Source organism: Pleurodeles waltl, chromosome 5, assembly GCF_031143425.1.
Source record: "Pleurodeles waltl isolate 20211129_DDA chromosome 5, aPleWal1.hap1.20221129, whole genome shotgun sequence".
In the NCBI taxonomy this organism is placed as follows: Eukaryota; Metazoa; Chordata; class Amphibia; order Caudata; family Salamandridae; genus Pleurodeles; species Pleurodeles waltl.
In genome coordinates, this window is record NC_090444.1 from 1,249,759,468 (window position 1) to 1,249,782,569 (window position 23,102).

Genomic DNA, 23,102 nt, shown 5'->3' on the forward strand with positions numbered 1-23,102 from the left:
CCTGCACAGGTGTGGAACCTGAACATCGTCCTCGCAAAACGTATTGGCCCTCCCTTTGAGCCTGTACCCTCATGTGACTTAGGGCCTTATTACGACCTTGACGGAGGGGTTTCCTTCATCACAAATGTGGCAGATATCCCGTCCGCCATATTATGATCCCATTATATTCAATGAGGATGGTAATAGGATGGACGGGACATCCATCACATTTGTGATGGAGAAAACTCCTCCATCAAGGTCGTAATAAAGCCCTTAGTGTTTTTGTCTGGGAAGCTTGCATTCCTAGTTTCAGGCACCTCCCTCTGACACATCTGTGATCTCCAGCCTCTTCATCCAAGGTAGTTCTTCGTATCATCCTTCAGTTACTGCCTAAGTTTGTCTCGCCTTTTCACATGAATCAAACAATTGAGCTCCATGTCTTCTTCCCACAACTAAAATCCATAGCAAAAAGAGCACCTCACACTATGGATGTTAAGAGGACAGTCATAGTAAGTTTATAGAACTAGGACTCTTAAAAAGTCAGATCACCTTTTTGTACCCTTGGGTAAATCCAACAGGGGTTGTGGCATCTCGAAAGCTGACATCAAGTAGGTAGTAAGATGCACCCAAACCTGTTGTGCTAAGGTACCCTCCCAATGGCCCCTATAACCAAATCTACATGCAAAAATGGGCCACATTAGCCGTTATAGGTTAAAATCTTTCAGGCAAAAAATCTGCTAGGCTTCTACTTGCTCATCGCAACATACCTTAACTGCAAACTGAGTGGATGTTCTAGCACATCAACAAACTTTTAGTTGGTCAAGCTGTATTAGCAACACTTTTTCATGCATCATCCGCTCAATAGCCACCACTTTGAAGAGTGAGTGCTTCATAGTCTGTGCTGAATGTGTGTCTCCACAGCCACACATGCTATAAAAGGAAAATGTTACTTAGCCTCTAACCATCTGTTTGTAGCATGTAGTGCTGTATATTCACATGTGCCCATGCTTCTCCCTGGAAGCCAGCGATGATCAGATGTCCTGTGATCGAGTGCCCAACACTCGTTGGCAGGATTATGCAGAACATATAAGTCTACAGCGCATCACACCACTAACAGATAGTTCATGGGTAAGTAACATTATCCATACATATATATTTACAATTAGTGTAGTTTTGATGAAGGAAAAAATGAAAACCACATTACAGTACACAAACCATAACTTGCACCCTCACCTTGAAAACCATTTTGAAATGTGAAAATGCAGGGCTTGGAAGAGTTTAACTGTATAAGTGGCTACATCATGTTGTCACTCAAGGTATAGTCCTGTGAAGTTTCGCTGATCAGTGCATTGTTTTCTATTAGGTGGAAATTGACAACTGTCAAAACACTTATTACAATGTTCTTCCGAACAAGACCCTCACAGAAGCATATACAGAAAATGGAAAAACACTTGGCATGGAATTTACAACAGATGAAGTTGTTTTAAATGGTGTGTCTGGTAAGTTTACAGTATCTCATTATGCAACTTCAGTTTACAGGTAAATGTGGTGATTAAAATAAAATCCTTTTTCTTTCACAGAGTTCATAGAAAAGACCAAATATGACACTCACTATATTCTAGATATAAACTACTTGTTTTACAATGACAGCATTTTTTATCATGAATGAATTAGTGTTTCATGTGTAGCAGTGTCGGGTTGAAACTGTATTTTCAGTAGCTCTGGGGATTTGTGCCTATTTATCATCCTTCTTTGATTCTTAGCATTTAGTGAGCTTATGCCTTTGTTGTCATCATTCAGAGAATGCATGCGCTGTGGCAGAGTGTGCAGCACCTGACTCGTGCACGGCTTGTTTCTCAAATTTAGAAAAACACAGTTGTTTACATTTCTTCTATTGTTGCTGAAAGGCCCTTGAGAAAATCACCATCATTAAAAATGCAACGCATTTAGTTTCCCCAACACAGCTACTGTTTGCTTTTCACAATTAGAGTTGCTTTCTGACAAGAGAAGGGAATTGAAAAACGTGCCAAACATGTCAAACTAGCAAAGAATCTTGAGCAAATGCACCAGTCCTTCTGTGCCCAGTTTCTGCCACTGCAGTATCTCTTCTCAGCGTCAAACGTCAAAGTCTGCATTGCTGGTTTCTTCATTGATATCCATAATCATTTAATATATCTCTCAAAGTGTGCTGGACCCTGGTAAGTTTCACATAGCGAAAACTGGAAATATGGGCAAGTGGTCAACATGGTCCCAGAGAGGAAGAGTGCACTTGCTTTCATAGTTTGCAAACCATTCCCAAAATGCAGTGTAGTGGCATTTGAAAACCAGTTTGTTTTTGCAGCCTGATAGTAGAGTATCTGCTTGCTATGCTCTGCCCTCATTTGCAAGTTTCCAAGTAGATAATATTTTGTAGAAAACCTTTATTAGGAACTTGTCAACATATGCTGGTGTCTTTGATAATATATTTAGAATAATAATGTAATTGAGACGGAATACTTCATTTAGAATTCGAAAGATGATATGCCATCCTTCAGGGCTACAGAACACATTACCTCCGCCATTCTGACTGACCACTGTCAGTCAGATTTATGGGTGTCTGTAGAGCTAGCCGTCATCTCTGTACATAGAAAGGAAACCGCATCATTGTGGTTCTTTTGGATGTGCAAAACGTTTGGTGGGCGGCCACCGTTTTGACAGCCATTCACCACACTTTTCAAACATTTTTGTTTTGCTGAACAAACTCCAAAGCTGGAGTATTACTCCACACAATCTGTGAGATTTCTCCAACAGTTAGGGGCTTACTATTGTTTTTTATTTCTGTCCTTCACCGCCAGGTGTTTTCCTGATAGTGATGGACAGAAAAAAAGACATTACAGCACCTCCTTATTTAGGGTGGATGGTGTAATGTCCTTTCTCTAATGGCCCCTACTCTTTCGGGCAACCAGAGGATGATTTTCGTCAACTGAGTCAGCAGGGCTCCGTCATCTAAAAACTTAAGTTCAGCTCATCTCCAAATGGGGTGGGTGGACCAAGGGTTTGGCAGCCGGGGCACACTGTTGTGTTTGCAATGGAGTACACTTTTTGCCAAACTTTAAATTGGGCCCAGAGTTCCTTACCTTCACTTTTGGCTAGTCACCTGAAGAGCAGCATTCCTTCACTCGTCACATAAAATCCTTCCTATAATGGAGGTGGACTCTATTTTCAACATCAAAACTTTTGACATTGAGAACTACACGACTAAAGTATTTGACATCTATCTGCACACATGCATTGAAGAGAGTAGGACACTGTTGCCATGATAAATTGAGAACGCTTCAAAAGAAGAGACATGTTGGGCCAAATGTTCCTGCATGCCTGCTAAAGCTATGCAGTCTTGCCCTGGACTAACTTTTTTCCCCTCCACCATGGACTCAATAGTCAAGAGTCTACACATTGATCACCAGCAAGGCACATTACTAACTTGAACCAGATGGGCACCCAGTGTGTACATCAACCTGTAGTCTAGGATGACTTTGACAGTTTCATCCCAGGATATTGGGTGACTGATGCTCAGTTTCAGCTGATCTTAGTTCTTGGGCACAGCAGATTTTAACCAGTGCTTCTGGAGATGAGGGTTGGTGGCTGCTTCTTACCAATAAAACCCCTGCAGCAGTCAGCTTTTGGAGATTCATGGCCCTCCTCCCCCACATGATATGTGTTTTTTTTTTAATGTAAGTGACATGCTATAGGTATGTGGTGGTATAGGTTGAACTGTGTCTAGTAAAGGGCACTGTGAGTGAATGCAGAAACTAGTGGTTCCCTTCCAAGTTATCTTGTGTAGTTATGACAGTTTGTGTACATTATCCCTTGGCCTATCCAGAAACTCAGTATTTGGAAGGCTGGACTATATACATATGCTTTCCTGCCAGCAAGGTTCTGCTTGATCGTGTAACCAGGCTCTTACTCCCCATTTGTGTAGTACTGAATATCGCCTATCAACTTATAGATCTTTGCTGAGAATCTTGTTTCATTTGAGCCCAATGCCCATTAGCCAGGCCTGACTCAAGGAAGCATTAGTGTTAATAGGTGCAGATGACTTAAGAAGCATTCCAGTACTGCAGTTATGCTAAACCTACACTGTCCACCAAACCACTTCATCACATCCCTGATCCCAGAACAATCTACATCTACCTGTTTTCGTCCCCAGAGAGACAGATACTTTTTCCAGGCCTTGTGAAATCATTGGCTAAGGTTGGTTGCCATGATTCTGGAACCATTTTAACAGTGCCCCATACTCTGTATGTTCAAGAGACATTATTTTAACTTAATGAGGGGAACTGGGATATGGATCTAGGGTCCACATGCCAACTGCTGAGCCTGTAGGTACAAGGGGTGCCCTCAGATACATTGGTGCCCTTGCCAACTGAAAATCTTGACTGTCTAGTTTTGAGATACCAGCCCATAACCTTTGATACTCTCCATGGGACGTACTTTGGTTTTTGGCCCATTGTAGTACCATCAGTCTACCTTCAATCACTTGTGATCATTTGCTCCAATTGACTTTCTAACCCATGTCAGCTGTATCCCAGTGAGAAGATTGGCTGCTGCGCCCCAGAACTCCCTATTAACTTGTCAAAGATTTGTGAATGGTCACATTGGCACCTGAAGCCTCTGAGTAATTTGTTTCTTCTGGAGTACATCTTTTTTTTCTCTCTGAATATCCCTTGACCAGTTCTTACTCTGTTATTCTGTGGCATCTTCCCCAGCCTGAGTACCTGCCAATGACTATGCCACATATGGAGCTGTGTATTACACGTCTTTATTCCTCTGCGTGTGAGCGCTAACTCAGCTTTCTTAACCTGCATTCACTTTACCACGCTCAAACACTTATGTCACAGTTCTACTGAGTCCATCAGGAGCCAGAAGGGTTCTGTCATTAATAACTCACACAACACTAGGTATCCTCCTCTGTTAAAAAAGCAATTACATTTTTTTCAAATATATACACAATCATAGTTCTTTGATGAACCTTCGTGGCGCTCTGATTACTCCTCAAGATCATGTCTTCGGAAACTGGGAACCGGCAACAGAAAGGTCCATGATCTGCGTTGGTGATGCAGAAGCAACTGCAGTCAGGGGTTTTTCAAGGGTCCTTTCAGAACCAGTCTTTACGTTGACATCAGTATATGACGAGTGGTGAGCTTCATGTCAGAAATGCGAGAAATCTCATGTAATGGACTTCCCTGGACATTCAGCAGTTACCATGTGTCCTCTGCTGGTTATGACATGGAATGGCTCAGCATTGAATGCTGCATCAGACTTGCGTTTTCTCAACTGACTGACAAGCACCAGATCTCTTCAAGTGAAAACAATTTATTTTGCTTGTTGTTGCTTGTCTGCTTAGGCCTTCGTTTTCCTTTAGTGATCGAAGTCTTTGGTACAGATTTATTCCTCTGTACTTGATGTTCTGTTGGTCTATTGAGAAGTTGGTTGTCATGGTTCTCCTGAACATCAAAGATGCAGGGCTCTCACCTTAGGTCGACTGATGGGTCAAACAGTACGCTTGCAGGGTAGAATTCAAGACCGTTTTAAGATGGAGCTTTTCCAATACAGCATCCTGTACAGCTTTCTTCAATGCAGTCATGAAACATTCAATAAGGCCATTCGCCTATGGCCAAATAGGTGTGCTCGGCCGATGCTTCACATTAAGATGACTAAGAGTCTTTGAATTCTCGACTGTTGAAATGTGGACCATTTTAGATTTTTAAGATAACAGGAATACCCCATGCCACAAAGATGCTGTCTAATCTCTCGATGACTCTCTCTTGAGTGATGGGTTGTAGATTTTCTGTCAGTGGAAACGGGAGTATTCCTTATCACCATCAGATAATTTCCATTGTCAAGAGGACCGAAAAAGGCAGCAGCAATTTTTTTCTATACATGCTTTGACAACTCTACCATGCTTAAGGTGTCTTGAGTGCTTTTCAATGAAGGGCAGTTGCATAGATGACAGGCCTTTAACTGTTTTTCGTCTCATCAAGATAAGGAAACCAGACTGTCTCCGAGAACTTGTTTTGTGGCGATGATTCCATGACTCCCTTGATGGGCAACTTCAGTTATTGGTTGCGGACTCTCGGGAATAACAGTTCTCAAACCCCTCATGATAATGCCTTTTTGAGTTATGGATGCTTCCTTTTTGACATGTTTAAACTTCTGGTATCCACTGTCAAGAGGTTAAGTATGCTGCTTCCAAGACTAATGTGTAATAATGTCTTTTAGTTTTAACATGTCACTATCTAGACTCCTGGCAGTGACCATTTATTTGCTTCAATAAAATGTCAGCTGGTGTGTTTGATTTCACGGTGAAATTTATGTAGGCTTCAGCTGTCTTGGCAAATGTTCCATGACTCTGTATAGGTACTCTGTAGGAGTAGTTGGCAGAGTTTTTATCTTTTCCTAGATGGTGCACGATTTTGTAGTTGTATTCTTGTAATCGTAGACCCCAATGTTCAATGTGAGGAGGCATCTTGGCCCTTGGATTGCCAAAGATGATCAATGCTTTATGATCTGTCACAAGCGTAAAAGGCTTTCTGTTTTAGAACACATGACATTTTCAGAAGCCCACACCACTGCTAAACTTACTTTCTCAGGTTTAGTTATGCCACAATATGTCTTTAGGCATTTGGATGTCTGCTATGCAAGGATTGCACCTAAACCGACTAGGCTAGCGTCAAGAACAACTTCTGTAATGAAGTTTTGGATTAAAATATACCATTTTAGTAGTGTTCTTGATAGCTTGTTTGATTCTCTTTAAGCTTTGGTTGCATTCATGTGACCAGTGGAATGAAACATTTTTCTTTGTCAACCCTCTCAATGGAGCACTCATAATAACTGGCCATGCCAAGGATTGAACGTAACATGGAAACAACTTGTGGGGGACTGACTGTTGTCAATGCTTGTACTTTAGCTGGATCGGATGTCATAGCCTCATCAGTAAAGATATTTAGCTTTCTCTTCAGGAATTCACATTTCTCAGTCTTGAAAGTTAACCCTGCATCAACAAGTAAATGACACACTTGCTTGAGAGCTTTATAGTGCTCCTTCTTGTAGGTTCAAAAATTGATATGTCATCACTATAGTTGAAAGCCTTCATAACAGACTGTATGATACGTCGAATTACATCTTGAAAAAGCTCTGCAGCTGATGGCACACCAAAACTTAGGCCCTCATTATAAAGTTGGCGGTCTGGGCCACACAATGAAGACAGGGAGGGCCGCCATAGGCGGCCCTCCTTCACCGCCAGGCTGCCTCGGACAGGCAACCTGACGGTGGACGGCATCATTATCCGACATCGGATAATGATCCCATTTCCTCCAGCCTTTCCCTGGTGGGTTGCCCCACCAGGGAAAGGCTGGTGAAAGAGGTGGCATGGGCAGTGCAGGGGCCCCTGTGCAGTGCCCCATCGCGCAGGTCACTGCCTGATTTACGGGCAGTGTTTTGCGCAACAGGTGCAGCTGCACCCGCCACACAGAGGCATTGACGGCGGCTCCATGTGGAGCCGCCGGTAATGTCCCGGCCAGGCATTCTGCTGGGTCGGCAGAATGTTTATTATACGGCCGGTGGGGTTCCAAGGGAGCTGGTGGTCTATGGAAAGACCGCCAGCATGAACACAGCAGTGTTAACCGCCGTGTTCATAATGAGGGCCTTAGGGCCAGATGTAGTAAGAAATTATTTTGTGACTCGGAAATTGCGAGTCGGTGCGACTCGCAATTTCCGAGTCGCAAAATCATATGCAGAATGGTGTCCATGACACCTTCTGCGAATCTCAAGGGGGTCGCAAAGACCCACCTCATTAATATTAATGAGGTGGGTCGCAATTTGCGACCCCCTTGCGATTCCCTGCACTCACAGGGATGGTGGCCTGCTGGAGACAGCAGACCTCCATGTCTGTGACTGCTTTTTCAATCAAGCAGTTTTTTGTTGTTGTATTGCAGCCCGTTTTCCCTAAAGGAAAACGAGTTGCAATACAAAAGAAAAAATTTAACCATTTGGTTTCGCTTTTCTCTATATTTATGGTGACATTTACAAAGGAGAAAGGGTCCCTTTTGCGAATGAGTTAGCACCTCCTTGACATGGGTGCTAACTGCGAATTGCTTTGCGACCGCGTTCGCGGTCACAAAGCAATTCTGCATCGCGGTGTGAATCGCAAATAGGAAGGGAACACCCCTTCCTATTTGCTAGCTGCATTCCCATTTTGCAAGCCGGAACCGACTCGGAAAATGGGATTGTGCATCGTGATGCGCGTTTTGCATGGCGCAAACTGCAAATTTCGCAGTTTGCACTATGCAAAACACTTCGTACATCTGGCCCCAAGTCTTTTATATCGAAATAGACCAATATTTGTAGAAAAGGTTATAATGTACCTGCAATTCTCCTCAAGTGATATCCTTTATTTAAATCAAGGCGAGAGAAGACGTTTGCACCATTCAAATGTGTTATGTCATAGGGTGCAGCTCCTTCACTGTCCTTTTTGGGGACTACCACTATGGGAGGTTCCCATGGCTTTGGACCAGTAGCACGCTCAATGTTATCATGTTTAAGTAATGATTCAAGTTGCTTTTCAACAGCTTCCTGTTAACGAAATGTCTGTGTCTTTGAGCAACAGGACTAATGTCATCATTATTATGCAATTGTACTTTCATAGTCTTAAGTTTTCCTAATGCATGAAACAACAAAGGGAACTGACTTACTAGTTTGTGATGAGCATGCATGTTTTAGTTCACTGAGATAATTCCCATGTCAGCAGCAGTGCAAACAGGCCCTTGACGAATTACCTTGAAGCACATAAATGGATGCTTGCACTTTTGTCTTCTAGACTTTCATCGTCACTACGAATGAACCGTGATTTTTTAATGGCGTTGATGCAGCCCATGTATATACTTCAGTTTTCGATGGCCTCAGTTGTGGCAGTGGAGATAATTCATTGTATTTCTCCTCGGGAAAATATTTATCAACGCATTGCTGTCGATAATGGAAGTTATTGAACAACTGTTTACTTTCAGTGTGATCTTCGGACACTGTTTGAATAATGCTTTTTCATGTCAACTTTGCTTTGACTGGTATTTTTCTTCAAATGCGGCAAGTCCAGCATACACAAATTTTTCAGAGGTAAACATAGACATTGCACAGCCATCTTCTTCACTTTCATTTGATATTGATACCGAAGAACTTTTTGACAATGGATTAGATGATGATCTGCTTTGTTTGGTATTGAATTGTCTCAACTAGTGTTGTCACTTGGCCTTGTGGTTGTGCGTTGAATGTCACTTCTGGAATGTTTGGGCAGCTATTTTGCCCTGCTGCATTTACTTTTTCCTTCGCCTTGCAAACCTTTACAAAAAAACCTTTGCATATCTGTGCGAAGGTGGGACATTTACCTTCATGTGGAAATGAAAATCCACACCTAAAACACAACTTCTTTTTTCCTGGAGATGTCTATTTGTGTCCTTCAGCTTTGTGCTTCTGTTTACTTTACATGTTTGTGATTGACTCACTTTGGGTACCTCCGGCCTCCATGTCAGCAGCTTGTCGATCAACACACTCTGGTAGCCATGAAAACTCACTTCAGATTAAGAGTTTCTCATAATTAGTTGTCTGAATGAATCTGACAGGCATCCGCTGATAACTCTGAGACGTATTGCTTCCTCATTATTAAATTCATTGAACTTAGTGTTGGGTGAGGGTATCTAGTCTCAACAAATTTGTCTATGGTTTCACCAACTCTGTCATTCTGGACTGAATATGTACCTTTAGCAATCTACATTTGGCATTGGATTGAACTCGAGATTCAAGGCTTCTTTGATTTGACGGCATGAAACTTTGTCAGCTCACAGCATTTTCCTTATGACCTCTTTTACATCCTCACCAGAAAAATTCTTAGGGTATTTGATAATCTTTTTGTTATCTCTTTCTTCTAGTGCATCAATGAAATTCTCAACTGTCTCTATACAGGGAGTGCAGAATTATTAGGCAAATGAGTATTTTGACCACATCATCCTCTTTATGCATGTTGTCTTACTCCAAGCTGTATAGGCTCGAAAGCCTACTACCAATTAAGCATATTAGGTGATGTGCATCTCTGTAATGAGAAGGGGTGTGGTCTAATGACATCAACACCCTATATCAGGTGTGCATAATTATTAGGCAACTTCCTTTCCTTTGGCAAAATGGGTCAAAAGAAGGACTTGACAGGCTCAGAAAAGTCAAAAATAGTGAGATATCTTGCAGAGGGATGCAGCACTCTTAAAATTGCAAAGCTTCTGAAGCGTGATCATCGAACAATCAAGCGTTTCATTCAAAATAGTCAACAGGGTCGCAAGAAGCGTGTGGAAAAACCAAGGCGCAAAATAACTGCCCATGAACTGAGAAAAGTCAAGCGTGCAGCTGCCACGATGCCACTTGCCACCAGTTTGGCCATATTTCAGAGCTGCAACATCACTGGAGTGCCCAAAAGCACAAGGGGTGCAATACTCAGAGACATGGCCAAGGTAAGAAAGGCTGAAAGACGACCACCACTGAACAAGACACACAAGCTGAAACGTCAAGACTGGGCCAATAAATATCTCAAGACTGATTTTTCTAAGGTTTTATGGACTGATGAAATGAGAGTGAGTCTTGATGGGCCAGATGGATGGGCCCGTGGCTGGATTGGTAAAAAGGGCAGAGAGCTCCAGTCCGACTCAGACGCCAGCAAGGTGGAGGTGGAGTACTGGTTTGGGCTGGTATCATCAAAGATGAGCTTGTGGGGCCTTTTTGGGTTGAGGATGGAGTCAAGCTCAACTCCCAGTCCTACTGCCAGTTCCTGGAAGACACCTTCTTCAAGCAGTGGTACAGGAAGAAGTCTGCATCCTTCAAGAAAAACATGATTTTCATGCAGGACAATGCTCCATCACACGCGTCCAAGTACTCCACAGCGTGGCTGGCAAGAAAGGGTATAAAAGAAGGAAATCTAATGACATGGCCTCCTTGTTCACCTGATCTGAACCCCATTGAGAACCTGTGGTCCATCATCAAATGTGAGATTTACAAGGAGGGAAAACAGTACACCTCTCTGAACAGTGTCTGGGAGGCTGTGGTTGCTGCTGCACGCAATGTTGATGGTGAACAGATCAAAACACTGACAGAATCCATGGATGGCAGGCTTTTGAGTGTCCTTGCAAAGAAAGGTGGATATATTGGTCACTGATTTGTTTTTGTTTTGTTTTTGAATGTCAGAAATGTATATTTGTGAATGTTGAGATGTTATATTGGTTTCACTGGTAATAATAAATAATTGAAATGGGTATATATTTTTTTTTTGTTAAGTTGCCTAATAATTATGCACAGTAATAGTCACCTGCACACACAGATATCCCCCTAACATAGCTAAAACTAAAAACAAACTAAAAACTACTTCCAAAAATATTCAGCTTTGATATTAATGAGTTTTTTGGGTTCATTGAGAACATGGTTGTTGTTCAATAATAAAATTAATCCTCAAAAATACAACTTGCCTAATAATTCTGCACTCCCTGTACATGCAGTCAATCTATCACCAATATTCTGCTTTTTTGTGGTATCGAATGGTGGTTTCAGGAAGGCGGCAACATCATAACTTTACGGGATTGATTGACAATGAGAATGAAGTTCTCTCTGATACTGTCTGTCTACTAGGACCAGCTTCCTCCGTGCCATTTGTAAGGCCCTGTGATATGCTGGCCTCGGGTCATTTTGGATAGTCTGTGTAACTGTGACCTCTTTCTTGGTCTCCATTGGAACCCTTTGCTTTTCTGGAGACCTCTGGGGTTGTTTTGGGCTGTCTTTTGGCAGCTTTGGTGGTGTGCCATTTCAGGTATTGGACAGCTCAGTAAGCACAACCCTGTGCTTCTTCCTGGGTCTCTTTGCCCGCTACTGAAGTCGTAGAGCTTTTCTTGTTGAGGCTCTGGTAAGTGCAACTACAGTATGCTTTTTTAAAATCAATTATTCTGTCAGCTAGTGTTTTTGTGTATTCTACTCCTATCTGACTATGGTAGTTTATAGCGCTTCTTATCTGTATGTATCCACCTTCTAGTGTTATCACTCCGTATGATGGATAGATTTATGTTGCGTAGTAGCGCGGTACCTCTATGTCCTTGCCAGCAGGTTCTTGACCAATGATGTGTAGACTTCCCAATTAAGCTTTTGTGATCTTCAAGTGCTTCACACCAGCTGGTGGTGTGCTATTACTCCACATACACCAAACATTGATTCCACACTTCGGAGGCACATGTGGCAAGCACGAGCAGTTTGCTTGGACCATGGCAAACTCTTTGGAAGAGTACTGTGGATCTCTGGGTTACTTATCCCCTTTCTCATCGCCAGTTGCAGCGTCTTCCCCGGCCTGGGTACTTGCCAATGACTAAGCCACACATGGAGCTGTGGCTTTATTCATCTGTGTGGAACCATGACCACATTCTAAACCTGCATTCACTTCACCACGGTCTCACACTTATGTGACAGTTCTACTGAGCCCTCAGGAGCCAAAAGGGGTTTGCCATTAATAACTCACAAAACACTACACACCCTGTCTTCCCTTGCCAACTTAAAATTTGCCAGGATTGGCAAGCAGGACATGATAAAATCATTGGTTCTACAGTGTCTATCTGTACCGTTCTGGGATGTACAACAGCTCCTTAAGGATAAAAAACTATTAGTAAGTAATCAGAGGGCAAATACCCTGGTGCTTGATGGTCGCGTCTATTCCCAGCCGACTTCTTAACACCACATTTAGTTTAAAATATACCACAGGTGGGTGGTGTGGGCTAGGAGCACATCTGTGTAAGAAAGGAGCACGCACATCTGTATAAGCTAGGAGCATTTTGAGACTGATCACGCCTAGAGACATACCCATTGAAGAGGTTAATAGACCTGTGGTTACATCCCTCACATTGATATTTAAACTAGATTTCCTTTAGGGTCCTAGTACACTGATAGTGGGGAAACTGGGAAGCCTACTTTAGAACAAGCAGTCCTGCAAAGGCCCACTGTGCTTGTTTCGAATTGTTGGACCCTTGACAAGAACAATATATCCATCTAGAAATGAATACAAAAAGAAAAGGTAACCTGAACACCAAATCACTATTTACATCTTTTGTTACCACAGGCTTCCTTTCTCTCTGATTTACAAGGGCTTGATGTAGTTTCCCGGGCTGCAGTGCATTTTCTCATGAGCACAATACATATTTCCTGTCGGGGATTTCATGAATCCTGATATTTTTTACTTCAAATAAAATTCTTCTTACTTTTGTATAGGAGTCTGAATTCTCACACTTCTTTGTTTCTTTTGTGATAACTTTACTTCCCCGAAGTTAATGTGCAGCCTTTTATTTTCTTAACTGAACCAATTTTGTCATTCCTTTTCCAGGTTTTGTCCAGCTTCACCTTTTTTATTTTCAAAAACCTTAATAGTCCACACCTGTAGTATTTAATGTTTATTAAGAAGAAGCACAGCTTAATTTAAGTGTTTGCTTTTTCTGACAAGTTTCTTGGTGACCTGGTAGCTTTGTTTATATAAATAAAAAAATAAAAAATAAAAAGAATTTCTGTTTAATGAGAGGTCCTTGTCCTATGCTAACTCCGTGTGGAAGAATGCTTTCACCACATTTCATTACTTTCCCAGATAGAGGAACATATTTAACTCTTTGCCTATGAAACCTAGTAACATCTGAAACATTGAATGTGTCTTGCTTACACATCTGCTTCTTCTGGTATTTTCAAGAGAGATACTTTCCAGTACAGAGATATCTTGGAATTGACCATGATAAATCAGTCCTTCACAGTAAAAACTTTCCAGGACTATCTGTGAGCAAGATGTTATGCATTGGTGTTGAGTACAAGAAATGCAGACAGAAGTGTTTTGTGGTCATGGTTAACTGTCTTGCATAATCTGCAGTAGTTGCCATATCTCTAGTAAGGAAAAAGGTTTGGCTCCCTCTTTATTGTCAGCCCTCAGTAGGGACACTATGACATAGGAAAGGCAAGGTAAGAAGTATTACCAGAATTTCTGCTGTCTGCTAAAACATGATAATGTAGCTTTCTAGTTGCCTGTAATCTTTTTCAACTTGGAAAGCCTAAATCGATTTGCAGAGTTATTTTCTCCTCTCTGCAGAGGATTTGTATTCGCAGCCTTCAAATTTAGAGGCAACTTTGCAGGCTCTACAAACTAACAATTACCATGTATACATCACTGTGCTGGCTCTCTCAAATCTTTCCTACAGACATTTTGTGCTACAAGACTCTTAGATATTCTGCTTTCAGTTTGGCTGTTAGACCACTTTTTAAACTGACAAAACAAGGAAATTGTTGTTCCAATTTCTTGGGCCCAATCTTTGGAATAATCTCCCCCCTGCACCTACGTTCCAGTACTAGATTAGTGACATTACTCAAACACTTTAAGACCTTGTTGTTTTTTCTGCTTCTGCTGGTGTACTTCTTTCACAGCCTCTTATCTAGAGTACTGGGAAACCTCTCATGTCGCAGCCATGCTAAGTTAGGTGTAATTCCTTCCAGTGGTTCGGGCTGTAGTCGTGTCCAAAATCACTATGGGAAATTGCATGGGAAAACCCTTTTCTCTGCCCCTGCTTGACGAGTCACAACAAAACTTTCCACACAGCAGCTGAAGTGACAGGCAAACTAGTTTTTAAAAAAATTGATAAGATTCTTCAAACAGCGCCAAAGTTATTGGCAAAACAAAAAAGCTAGTAGGTAATAAAATAAATATATATAAAACGTGGTTACTTATACTTAGGACCAAGTTTCTATAGAAAAAGCATTTTTTACTTGCCTATATCTTTGGCGATGAAGCTTCACAAAATTCGCCAACAAAATCTGACTATCACTTCAGCTGCTGTCCGCAAAGTTTCGGGGTGATCCATCAAGCGGGGGCAGAGAAAAAGGGTGATCTCAAAACACATTTTCCCCATGCATTTTTCCCTTGGGATTTTGAACATGACTACAGCCCGAACAGCTACACTGAATTATACCAAATTTGCCTGAAAGCTAGCTCTTGGTCCAAAAAGAGCCCTTTTTGTTATTTGGTGTAAATCCATTCAGTAGTTTTTGAGATATTAGAGAAAACTCAAATGCGTGTATATATATATATAGACTTCGCAAACTCTTTCGATCTCATGCTGTGATCTAATTGTCTGCCAACACTTCAACAAGGAAGTGTTGTTGGGACTTGGCTTTAGCAGTCCTGAGAAAGAGAATAAAAAAGAAAAGGGGGCAGGGTAGGGACACCCTAACCCCTTAGCTCTAGTGCTGGGGCCCAGGGCAAAAAAGCACTTTAAAAAAAATGAATTTTTGCTGCAAATTCATGATAAGGTTGCAAATCCGTGGCAAAAAAAATAAAAATAAGCATGGGCTCCCACGCTAGCATTTATAAAGCTCTTTCGTGGGCCAGGCCCTTGGGACGTCTGAAAAATAAAGGAGGGGGCACACAGGCTCCCCCCCCCCGGCTTATTTATGCCCTGGGGACTGCTACCTCCCCGGGGCTTAATTTGTATAGAATGCAGGGGACCGTGCACCCCCTGCCCCTGCAGCTTTGAGGATCTCCACCTCCCAGGGCTAAACAAATAATGAATAGGGGGGAAGGGGCCATACAACCCCACTGCAGCTCTGGGGATGGCCACCTCCCTAGGGCTAAAGAATTTATGCAGGGAGGGCCCACACAGTCCCCCGGAGCCCCAGGGACCGTCACCTCCCCAGGGGCTAAAGAATTCATGAATGCGAGGGGAGGGGCTGCATGACCCTAGGGACCGCCGCCTCCCCGGGCTTAATTTATATAGAAAGTGGGAGCACTCCCCTCTCCCCAGGACCAGCTCCTGCAATGTCCTGGGGTGCTACACCCGGGACATAGCTGTTTGCTCTGATTTGACAGAAGCTTTGACTGACCCAGCAGTCAGATCAAACACTCTGGTTCCAGCAAGTAAGAGCTGTCAAACGGTTCTCGCTTGCTGGAAGCAGAGGTTGCCTCTGTTTCCCTGCCTGCAGAGTTAGTGGCAGGGAAATGGAGGAAAAAAATTGCTCTCATAGGCAGAGAGCCGAATGTTTAGTAGCTCCATGTCTGTGACGGCAGTGCTGGCTCCTGCAGGAGGCAAAGAGCCACCTGGGACCACAGGGGCCTTCAGTCTCCCCCTGCAGTCCCATTGCACACTGGATGTCCTGCGGGGCACTCGGGACAGATGGGGATGCCCCAGGGGATGGGGACCCCGGGGCTAAGGCCCCCACCCCACCCCAAAAAATATATTTTATAAGGCCAGGCCACGATGGATGGGGTATCCAGGACCAAGATCATCTGGGGGAGGGCTGTGCCGCCCCACCAACTGAATTGTAGTGGGCCCCAGGGGATGGCCCCTCCAGCTCCAAAATCGGCTGGTGGAGGGGTGCTTCACGCCTTCCTCCCCCCACACTGGCTATTCACCCAAGGAGGTAGCACTTAACTAACTAACTAGTAGAAAGCGCTCCCTCTTACACCCCCTCTCACACCCACATAGATCCTCTCACACCCAGAGACACCTTCTCACACCCAGAGGGACAGGCGCTTTGGCTAACTCCTCCCGAGCACTGCTGAAGGCCGTGCGCAGTGTGGGTTTGGGTGGTTAGGTTGGTTGGCTGCCCCCGCTGTGCACAACGGAAGGCTGTTCGTGGGGTTGGGTGGTTATAGGGGGTTGGCTGCAGGGCCTGGCCACAGGTCAGGCCCTGCGGCCAACCCCTACCGCGCATGGCAGAAGGCAGTGTGCGGCTGTGTTTGTATTAGCGTATAGTAATGAAAATTACTTTTCGTTAAAAACCATAGTAATTCACTGAAAAAAACAAAAGTTACACTTACTTGCACAAACCAGGCAAATTCACCAGTTATAGTTAGTTATCTCAAATAACTGTAACTCGCGGCCTAAGGTAACTATAACTCGCCATGCTCTGCAAATTACCCCACATTCGTGAAATCTTTGATAACACTGATAATAATTGGTAGTAATATTGGCAGTAATTGGTTTTTTTAGGAAAAACTGTGCATTGCTTGGGCGCGAGTTATAGTTCTCTTTGGTACCGTTTGACGAAACTCTCTAAAGAAAAGGTTAATGTACCTCAGCTCCTTCCTTTAAAGTTTTGGTGTGATCTGTCAATCAGGGTCTAAGATAAAGGGGTGTTGTCCCAAAACACTTATTCCTGGGTGCAATTTCCATAGGAAAAAAATAGACAATGAGGTGTAGAAAATGGCTCAACAGAATTACACCGCATTTGACAGAAGGGTAGATTTTTACTCAACAACTGTGCTTTTTGTGATTTGGTGTAAATGTGTTCAGTCATTTTTTGGGAAATTAAGTTTCAAAATGTATGGATATATTTGAGGGACCGCAAAAAAACTAAACAAAGAAAAAACAGTATCTTGATGGGTTGTGTGGGCTTCTTCCCTCACCAGCCGTCTTGTTCCTGTGGAAGATCTTGCTTTCATTGGCTGGTGCCAGCCTGAACAAAAGTGTTGTGGCCACCATTACTGGACTCGCTTGGTCCTGAAATAAAATAAAAAAAAAAATAAAAAAGTATAAGGGCAAGTTAGTGATGTACTGCTTATCACCTCACATATAACTCCTCTGATTACACCAGTACATCTGTGGTGCAAGTTCAAATCATGTCAGTTAAATATAACTGGGGAATTGTAGTGTTTTTTTGGCTTTTAATTGGTGGTACCTTTTCAGTGAATTTCTAAGGCTTTTCTGATGTTAGTTAAAATCATACTACCTTTCTCGTGTATAACTCCACTTTATCCTTGTTTTTTTTTAGTTAGTATTTGAAAATAAATACAAAAAAGGTGAACTTCCAAAGCAGTAGTGGCTCGAGCCAAAAATAAATGGTTGGCACCATACGTAGACAGACCACACTTTACGCGAGGCAAGGGACAGAGCTATTACGGGTTTCTAGTCTTTCAAAATAGAACAGACCATTCCACTAGTCATTATTCCCCTAGTATTTCCAAGAGGGAATAGCAGAAATCTTCTAGGAACTTCCTTGTAGCTTCTTAATCCGTAACCAAGCATCCGAAATAAGTTCTAAGAAGAAATTTGTTAGTTATTGCTCCTAGTCCACACAAACACATGCCATAACTTGTGCCACCTGTTTTGTTCTCTTTTTTCCTTATTTCTTTGTTTCTCTGCAGTTTGCAAGTTGGTGTTTTGAGAATGTTGGTTAGCACACGTTAGAGTTTCTTTTTTTTTTCTTAGGTATTGGCAACCAAACTGGGAAATCTCAGTGGGGACCAAGTCACTCATGATTTCTTGGAACAAATGGGCAATAATTCGTACTTTACCTTGATTAGACACCCACAGTCATACCATTTTCTTAGATCTTTTATACTAGGTTGAGAAGTTCTTTTGGTTTTGAACAAGTTCTAGAGAATGGAAGTAAGTCTGTGTTTCTTGTCAAATAATTGTTTGTTATGTATAAGCATGGATGAGTTGTGTCTGCCTGTCTAATTCACCATCTTTACAACCTTGTCCTGTCCACATAATACATTAATACAGTGATGTATGGATTGATTTAGTTTTTGGTCTTCTTCTTACGCCCCAGCACATGTGCTGCTGTCAATGTAGGTTATAAAGTTTAGACATGCGTCTCTCCTCACACTCCCTGGCCCACCAGTTAGTGTAAATGTATCAGTGCGTCCTATACATAGTGTAGCAAATAATATTAGTATGATTTGTAAGGTGCATAGCTACTTAAAAACAAAGTGTCCCAGTGCTGAAGGTCTGGCTCCCACAGGGTGTATATGCATCAGTTCCCATTTAATCAGCTCAGTCTGCACAACTAGGTTTTTTCCGGAAAAGGGATTCCAAATGGGCTTGACAGACTAAGAAAGGGAGTAAATTCCAGAGTGTAGGCCCTAGATAGCTGAAGGAGCTACAACTAATGTATGCTCTCTTAGCTTTAGGGATGCTGGCCAGCATGACACCGGAGGATCTAAGGTTCCTAAGTGGAACATAAAATGTGATGAAAGAATGCAGTACCATGGCCTCTTACTTGCAAAGACCTTGTAGCAATAGCACAAGGCTTTGAAAGAACGTCTCTGCTTCAGTGGAAGCCAGTGCAGCTTGGAAAGTGTGGCCCCCATGGGGGTGCATTTGGGGAGATTCAGCAGACAAGATGCTGCTGCATTCTGCACTTGTTAGCCTCTTCAAACCGGTCTGTGACACACATAGACAACACATTGCAGTAGTCCAGCCTAGACATGATTAAGGCCTGGACCACTGTAATTTTTTGGTTCAGATTCTGGTAAAAAGCAGAAGATATTTTTGAGCGTCTATAATCGTAAAACATTTCCCTTTGAGATGTGATTCGGTTGTCAAAGGGCAGTTTCTAGTTAAACCAAATACCCAAGTTTTCAACCCTGGGGTTGGTGCAAGGTACAGGACAAAGTTTCAGGCCACCAAGTGGTCGATCAGATGTTAGGTTGATTATCCAGGATCAAAACCTCAACGTGAGGCAGTTTAGATCCATCCACAAGGTGACCTCCGCAAGACAAGAACTTAGCGAGCAACCCATGTGGATGGAGTTCTGAGAGAGAGAGGGTAATGATAAGCTGAGTGTCGTCAGCTTGTGTGATGATTGTGAATCCATGGCGTTTGATGACCTCAGCCAGGGGGCAAATGTATATATTAAATAGAGTTGCACTCAGGGAGGAGGTCTGCACACTCCCTGCTGCAAAGGGAGCATGTTGGAATGATAGGGCTTTTTCAAGCACCTGGAAGGTGCACTCCTGCAGAAAGGAGGCAACCCACAGCAAGGGTTTATGACTGACACCACATTTCCACAGGCGTTTCATCAGGATGTTGTGGGACAGTGTCAAATGCAGCACTAAGGTCCAGCATTAACAGTGCTCCAGTGTCACTGGTGTCCAATATTTGGCAGATATATTCTGTGGCTTGTAGCAGTGCTGATTCTGTGCTGTAGGAGGGATGAAAGCCCTACGACGTCCTTTAAAGCACTTTGTTGGTATGATGAATAAGAATTCCATTTAGCTTTTTCCTTCCCATGGGCTTGTGCAAGAGTATCCTATTGATGATATATTTATGGAACCCAAGTTGCTGTTGGAGATATTGTGAAGCTGTCAAGTGTGAAAGTGGGAGGTATTGCGTGCCATATGTGAACTTTGTGGATCACTTTATGCTGGTGGAAATAATACTCTTGGTTCTGGCCATCATGCTAGTGTTGGTGGCTGCATGGAGTGGGAGAAGACACAATAGGCCATACACAGCAGGTATTGATTGCTCCAAGCAGTGTCTGTCGCTCTGTAGCATGCATGTTGAACATTTGAGCTGCAGACAGTGTGCCTTGTACTACTGCTGCTGTCACTGACACCGCTAGTAATGGCAGTAGCCATGGTACTGAGTGCTCAGAATAATTGGTGATGTAGTAGTGGCCCAGTGGCCAGTTCAGGCTGTCTCCTCTAACATGCTTTCTATGTGGTTTCTTACTTGTCATCCACTTATGTGCAGAAGTGTGCAGAATGGAACTCGGGGCAAAGATTCTCAACAATGGCAGCAATATCCTTAGTGTTGCCAATGCATTCACAATATTAGGACAGAATAACTGTCAAATGTGGTCAGATATTGCCCCATATCTGGGTATGACACCTGGAGAAAAAAAACAGGAGGCAAAGGATAGTCTTAAAGATTGTGAGAAGGCTTCTGCAGTACTCATTGAATCAGCTATGGATTCAATGCCTGATCTGTCCTGCCCCCATTGTGACACTTAGGACCACTATATCTGTGCCACCTCCATGCGCTGACATCCATTCCTGCCTTTCTGCTCCGTCTGATGCAGATTCAAACTCCACAGAATCCTGTCAGCCTGACTGAATTGTTATTCTGTAAAAATTTCCAGTGTGCTAGGGACACATCCCACTCTGAAATCCACAGTATACAAACTGTGTAGGGACCATCAAATGTTGGTGCCAGACGCCCAGTCTCTGGTGTCCCATCTCCAAAATGAATTGTTATGTGACTTCTGCATGAAAATTAATCCAAAGGCAATCCGTGAACACCTAGCCAAGCTTGCTATTGCAGAACTCTGAGGGAAGTTGAAGAATACTCGGACTCTGCCCAAGTCATGTGCACAGATGCGCTCCTGAAGCCATTCTTATGACTCACCAGTGTCTAAGGCAAAACAATTCTTTTTTCAACCTCTAAGTCACAAAGCTCAGGTAAGTAAAAAGAAATTCCAAGATACACAAAAAAATCCAAACACTGCTCTCCTTCGTCGTCCCCCTACTCCCCCAATAGAGTTGTGTAATGCCCTATGTACATCTAGGCCCTAGAGTCATTCCCTCCCCCCCAGTTTTGGAGCAGATTACATCATTGCTCCTGATGTGCCTTGATTTTCCTGGGCCATCAGCATGCTGAAAAAGGCCTGAAGCAACCTCTTTGGTACTCTTTGGATCCCTCTGAAGAGACGCCCTATGGATCAGAGGCAGCTTCCAGTCTAGTTACAGACGGTAGATTCGTACCAGACACCTACTGTTCTTCTAGACCCAAGGCCAGCCTAGTCTTTGAGCTCTTTTCTACCAAACCCAGCTTGGGTGCAACGTTAGACGCCCCCTTTGGTGCTGCAAACAAATCCACTAACCACAGTCTCAACACTGACACTGGAAGTGGAGCCAATGGTTTTAATAGACCCAGAAGCTCTACCACAACACCCCTGAGGTCACAGACCACACACTATTATCCCCATTCAAGATAGAGAACACATTGTGATGACGATAATACTGAAGACGAGAGCCCTTATGATGATAAGCTTATTTTTGGATTTGCTATATGTCAGTGATTTTCTAGACTTTACCAGACTTTTACCTGTCCTTAATCTTGCCCCTGCCACAGAAGAATCTGCCTTCTTCGCCACAGTGCATCATAGGGCGACTGAAGTCTTAGACCTCACCCTAACAACCACAGAGGTCAAAACTTATGGTCTCACTAAGGTCCTTCAATCAGGATTCTCTTCTCCCTTTTGATGAGACCCTGTTGGACGTACTGATGGGCACCTGGTCATCCCCAGTACACCACCCGTCCAGTCGGATGTGCAAGGCAACATAGACCTGCCCCTGTAGATCCAGGTTTTCTCATTCAACACCCTACCCTGGAAAGCCATGTGGTGCAGGCAGCTACTAATAGACTCAAACCAATCGCCTTACCGATCACTCCACCCAGTGTGTCAAAACGGATGGAAATATTTGCCAAGCACATTTTCTAATCTGCCAGTTTTGCACGTTGATCAATCAGCACTAGCTGGTTCCTGGGGCGGTACTCATGTTGTGGGCCAGGGTAGCAGACATCTTGCCAGTTGTCCGTGATGACATCAGGCCAACCTTACAACGCATCATTACAGATGGCCAGGGCTCTTCAAAGTACTCCATACTTGCAGGTCCGGACACTACAGACGTTTTGGGTATGGGGAGACCCATGTGGTGCTTTGGCACCATGCCTGGATTTGCTCCAGTGGCTGTCCAGCAATCTTTAATAGACATGCAATGTGATGGCTCTGCACTCTTGGAAGCGAAGGCGGATTCTGCCTTAGTGAGATTCAAAGAAAGCATTGCCACTGACCACTCTCTAGGCCTAGACTCACCAGTTCTGCAGTTCCTTCAGCAACTTTGCCCCTTTCAAAGCTTTGGCAGGGGTTACCAGCAGAGGCAACCAACCACTCAGTCAATCACCCTTGACACTGCAAAATTACCCATGTGGGAGACTGTATCACCTTCTGTCTCCCTGGGTAGAGGAGCATCACACTTGACCAATGAGTGCTCTAGATTGTGGAACATGGTTACTCCCTACCCTTCATGTGACATCCCCTTGAAATGCCACCCACACCACAGTGCCTCTCTGAGGACCACTGGTCCATACTCTGAGAAGTTCGAACTCTCTTGCTCTCTCAGGGCTAGCTGTTACTTCCTGTTATTTCCTACTGCAGAGAAAGGAGGGAAGCCTTTGTCTTATCCTGGATCTGCACCCTCTGAACTTCTTTCTCCGACAGGAAAAGTTCAAAATGCTCAACCTGGCACAAGTTCTGTCTGCCCTTTT

General features: G+C 43.4%; 1 protein-coding gene across 1 annotated transcript in view; it reads left to right on the forward strand.

Annotated features, from left to right (window-relative positions):
- Positions 1-23,102, forward strand: part of PM20D2 (peptidase M20 domain containing 2) — a 148,248-nt gene that overhangs the window by 49,846 nt on the left and 75,300 nt on the right. The window contains exon 5 of the mRNA XM_069235485.1: positions 1,343-1,478. Coding sequence (XP_069091586.1) covers positions 1,343-1,478 — 136 coding nt within the window. The remainder of the gene's footprint in view (positions 1-1,342; positions 1,479-23,102) is intronic.